Consider the following 3,842-nt stretch of genomic DNA (forward strand, 5'->3'; position numbering starts at 1 on the left):
AAGTTGCACTGACTTTCTTGTCCCTTCAGGCTGGTCAGCAGCACCAGCCAGTGGGTGCTGGAGATGCCCTCTGTGGTGTTTATTTTAACTAGCTATTTAAGTTTATATATAAATTTATGTTTTATATATTTATAAATATACAAATTTAGCTATATTTAAATGCACACAAATATGAAAGCAGGTGTGTGTATAGATAGATACATATATACATGCACTCTTCATAATATATGTTATAAAATATAAAACACATGAGGGAAGGCAGGTAAGCACAAGGGGAAAAAAAACCCTATTTATTCAATTAACTGATGCACTGTTTAGCCATCAGCATTTTCTTTAAGTGACTCTCTATCCCCTCTGGAATAAAGAGCTGATTATAAAACAGAAGGTGAGAGGACAAACCCTTCAGATTAAAAAAAGCTTAAGGTATTTTAATGCAAAGCCCCCCGGGGCACATCAGACACCCCCACACCACCCCCCCACCCTCCCCCCCCGCTTTATAAAAAGCCTTTGCTTTTGGGGAGAATCACCTGCCGTGGCTGTCGGTGCTGGTGCTCCAGGAGAGTGATGTTGTCCTCCAACACCTCCCAGGAGCCCCCAAATAATGGGACCCCAGGGCCTTTTGATGGCCCCCAGTGGCCCCACCAAGCCCCCCGGGGCACATACCTGTCGGTGGCCGTGCTGATGGGCATCGTTGTGGTCTCTGCCTCGGTTGTGAATGGCCTGGTCATCGTGGTTTCCATCAGATACAAGAAGCTCCGGTCACCCCTGAACTACATCCTGGTGAACCTGGCTGTGGCTGACCTGCTGGTGACCATCTGTGGCAGCTCCATCAGCTTCTCCAACAACATCAATGGCTTCTTTGTGTTCGGCAAAGGGATGTGTGAGCTGGAGGGCTTCATGGTCTCTCTGACGGGTAAGGACACAAACCTCTTGTCTTGGTCTTTGGTTGGTGCCATTGCATTTAGCCAAGAAGTTTTGGGGAATGTTTCATCAACTTTCTTCTTCTCCTAAAGGTAACCCTTTCACACATGATGTAAAACTCATGTCCTTCAGCTGTTCTTTGGCACAGGAAAGGGTGAAGTAGGTGCTTGGAACCACGATGTGTCACAGACACCCAATTCCAGATCCATTTTTAAGGCCACAGTGCTCCCTACCACAAGAAAGATGTCTGTCACAATATTTACTGCAACAGCTTGTGATCACAGTCTGTCACATCCCAGCAGAGCACTGGGAGAGCCTATTCCTGAGACACAAACCCTCCTTCTCCTCCCCCAGGCACCGTGGGGCTTTGGTCCCTGGCCATCCTGGCCTTTGAGCGGTACATCGTGGTCTGCAGACCCCTGGGAGACTTCCGGTTCCAGCACCAACACGCGGTCACCGGCTGTGCCTTCACCTGGGGCTGGTCACTGCTGTGGACAACCCCACCACTCTTGGGCTGGAGCAGCTATGTGCCCGAAGGTAGGGAGATGCAGTCTGGACAGGAGCTCAACTCCACAGCTTCGTCTCGTGTATTGTTTTCAAGTGCAGGGGAGTTGGAGAGTCTCTGTGCTGGCAGTTAAAATGTCACCACCTCCTGCTTGCTCGGTGACCGCATCACGAAGAGGGGGCAGCGCTGGTGGCATTTGTTGTTTTGGAGCCTGTTCCTGAGCCTCTCTCCAAGCCCAGGAATGGCTGCAGGCTTGTTTCAAGACTTGTTTATTCCAGGTCTGAGAACCTCTTGCGGGCCCAACTGGTACACTGGTGGCAGCAACAACAACAGCTACATCTTGACCTTGTTTGTCACCTGCTTCGTGATGCCCCTCAGCCTGATCCTCTTCTCCTACACCAACCTGCTGATGACCCTGCGAGCGGTAAGTGCGGCGGGTTCAGGTGAGTTAATGGTTTTCTGCTCACAAAATGCTGGCAGGGCACCTCGCCATTGGGTTGAAGAGCCTCAGGACAGGTTTTTGTGGCCATGGATGGAGCTGACATCTGGCACTGGTGTCAGGGCACCTAGGGATGGAACTGCTGTTGGAGGTTGTTAACAGGCACCTCTCTGATCAACGCTCCCACAGGCTGCAGCGCAGCAGCAGGAATCGGACCGGACGCAGCAGGCGGAGCGGGAGGTGACGCGCATGGTGATCGTGATGGTGATGGCCTTCCTCACCTGCTGGCTGCCCTATGCCACGTTTGCCCTGGTGGTGGCCACCAACAAAGACATTGCCATCCAACCAGCTCTTGCATCCCTGCCCTCCTACTTCTCCAAGACTGCCACGGTTTACAATCCCATCATCTACGTCTTCATGAACAAACAGGTGAGAGGGAAAGCCAGTAGTTAATGAAACCACAGCTGCACTGGGGCTTCTGGAGAGCAAGGCAACAGCCTCAAAATGTGGAGGAACCACCGATCCTATCTGGAAGTGCAGAGGCAGGCTTGACCTGGGAGTAGCCCTATAAGCAGTCAGGTTTTGGGGAATAAAATGGAAAGGGATGGAGCAGTCTCAAGAGTCCAAGCAAGAGCTCTTTTTCTGCTTCCATGATTTTATGGGATCGGACAACTTAATTTTAGCTCACAAACTGTTTCTTGAACACACAGAGCAAACAGAATGAAACTTTTATTGCCCATGAACTGGCAGCATCTGCAAAGAGCTGGGCTGGGAATTAATAGAGATCTCACCCAGAACACAATGGGCTGACACCCTCTCTGTCTTGAGGTGGACAGTAGCTTTCTGTCACAACACATAACCTGCTTTTTCCCTGCCCAGTTTCAGAGCTGCCTGCTGACAATGCTGTGCTGCAGATACCAGCCTTGGGGAAGGGGAAAAACTGCTCCAGCTGCACCCAGCCCCCCCCTGGCCATCCCTGCAGAGGGGATGTGGAATAAGGTGGCACCATCTCACCCCATCTAACTGTGGCCACATCCTGGCTGGATCAGCATCAACTGCTGGCTCGGCCTGTCCCACCTGGTGTCGTTCAATATGGGCACAGAGAAAGGCCTGGTGAGGCAGCTCCTCCCCACACCCAGGAGATAGGTGGCCCTTGGAGGTTAGAGAGGTCCCCACCAACCACCCCCTGCTGCTCCCCAGAAAGACAGAACATTGTCTTCTTATGGGAGAGGAGCCACCTGATCACGAAGTGAACCACAACATTTTATCTTGCTCTCCTAGGGAAACACCCCTCCCTTCCAGCCCCTCAGCTCAGGGCAGCAGGAGGTTGTTAAACAAAAAAGAGAGTGATGTTTCTTTGATGCAAACCATTCAGCCCCAGAGTCAGGTGGAACATGCTCAGCTGTGACACCACCTCCAAAGCTCTCCATAGGACAGAGCCACTTGTTCACCACCTCTCGAGAGACAGAGCCCTCCCTGTCTGTGCCCAATCACCTGTGAAGTTCAAGGTGATGCTGTGAAACTGACAAAAATCCGGTGGGTTGAAGTGCAAGCTGTCTTAATAAACATTAATGAACAGTGACAAGTTCATGTGTGTCTGTTGTACAGTTTCTGCTGTTGCAGCAACTCCATGAAGCGGTTGGAGGGAAGAGATGCTGGACATTGTCCATCACCTCAGTAGCACGTGGTCCACAACCTCCTACCAGGGACTCAGGCCATTTGGACCAGCACAGATTACAATGGGATTTGGTTTTTTTTTCCCCCTCTGAAATTCTATGCTCCAAAACAAGAACAAAACAAAAATCCCAAATCCAAGACCAGTCTGAGGATAGGTACACGGGAGCTGAAACACAGCTGCTTAGAGAATGCACATGTACTTTTCTTCTTGCTTATCTTCACTCAGATTTCCAGCAGGGTCCTGCAAATATCTCCAGGGAGATACAGCTACAGGCAGAGCTGCACCCCTGGTGCAGAGGG

At 50.9% G+C, this 3,842-nt stretch overlaps 1 protein-coding gene across 1 annotated transcript; it reads left to right on the forward strand.

Moving 5' to 3' along the window:
• Nucleotides 1-522: 522 nt before the first annotated feature.
• On the forward strand, nt 523-3,045 carry LOC127392094 (pinopsin). Its single transcript, XM_051635610.1, has 5 exons — nt 523-913; nt 1,276-1,458; nt 1,705-1,850; nt 2,055-2,294; nt 2,745-3,045. Exons 1-5 carry the CDS (start codon nt 565-567, stop codon nt 2,886-2,888), a joined length of 1,062 nt encoding a protein of 353 aa, XP_051491570.1. The 5' UTR covers nt 523-564; the 3' UTR covers nt 2,889-3,045.
• The last annotated feature ends 797 nt before the right edge of the window (nt 3,046-3,842 follow it).

This window comes from Apus apus, chromosome 18, assembly GCF_020740795.1.
Source record: "Apus apus isolate bApuApu2 chromosome 18, bApuApu2.pri.cur, whole genome shotgun sequence".
NCBI lineage: Eukaryota > Metazoa > Chordata > Aves > Apodiformes > Apodidae > Apus > Apus apus.

Coding starts and splice junctions, on each gene's coding strand:
- LOC127392094 (XM_051635610.1), top strand. CDS start 565: ATGTTGTCCTCCAACACCTCCCAGGAGCCCCCAAATAATGGGACCCCA. Junction 1,851..2,054: donor TGCTGATGACCCTGCGAGCG/GTAAGTGCGGCG, acceptor ACGCTCCCACAG/GCTGCAGCGCAGCAGCAGGA. Junction 2,295..2,744: donor ACGTCTTCATGAACAAACAG/GTGAGAGGGAAA, acceptor TTCCCTGCCCAG/TTTCAGAGCTGCCTGCTGAC.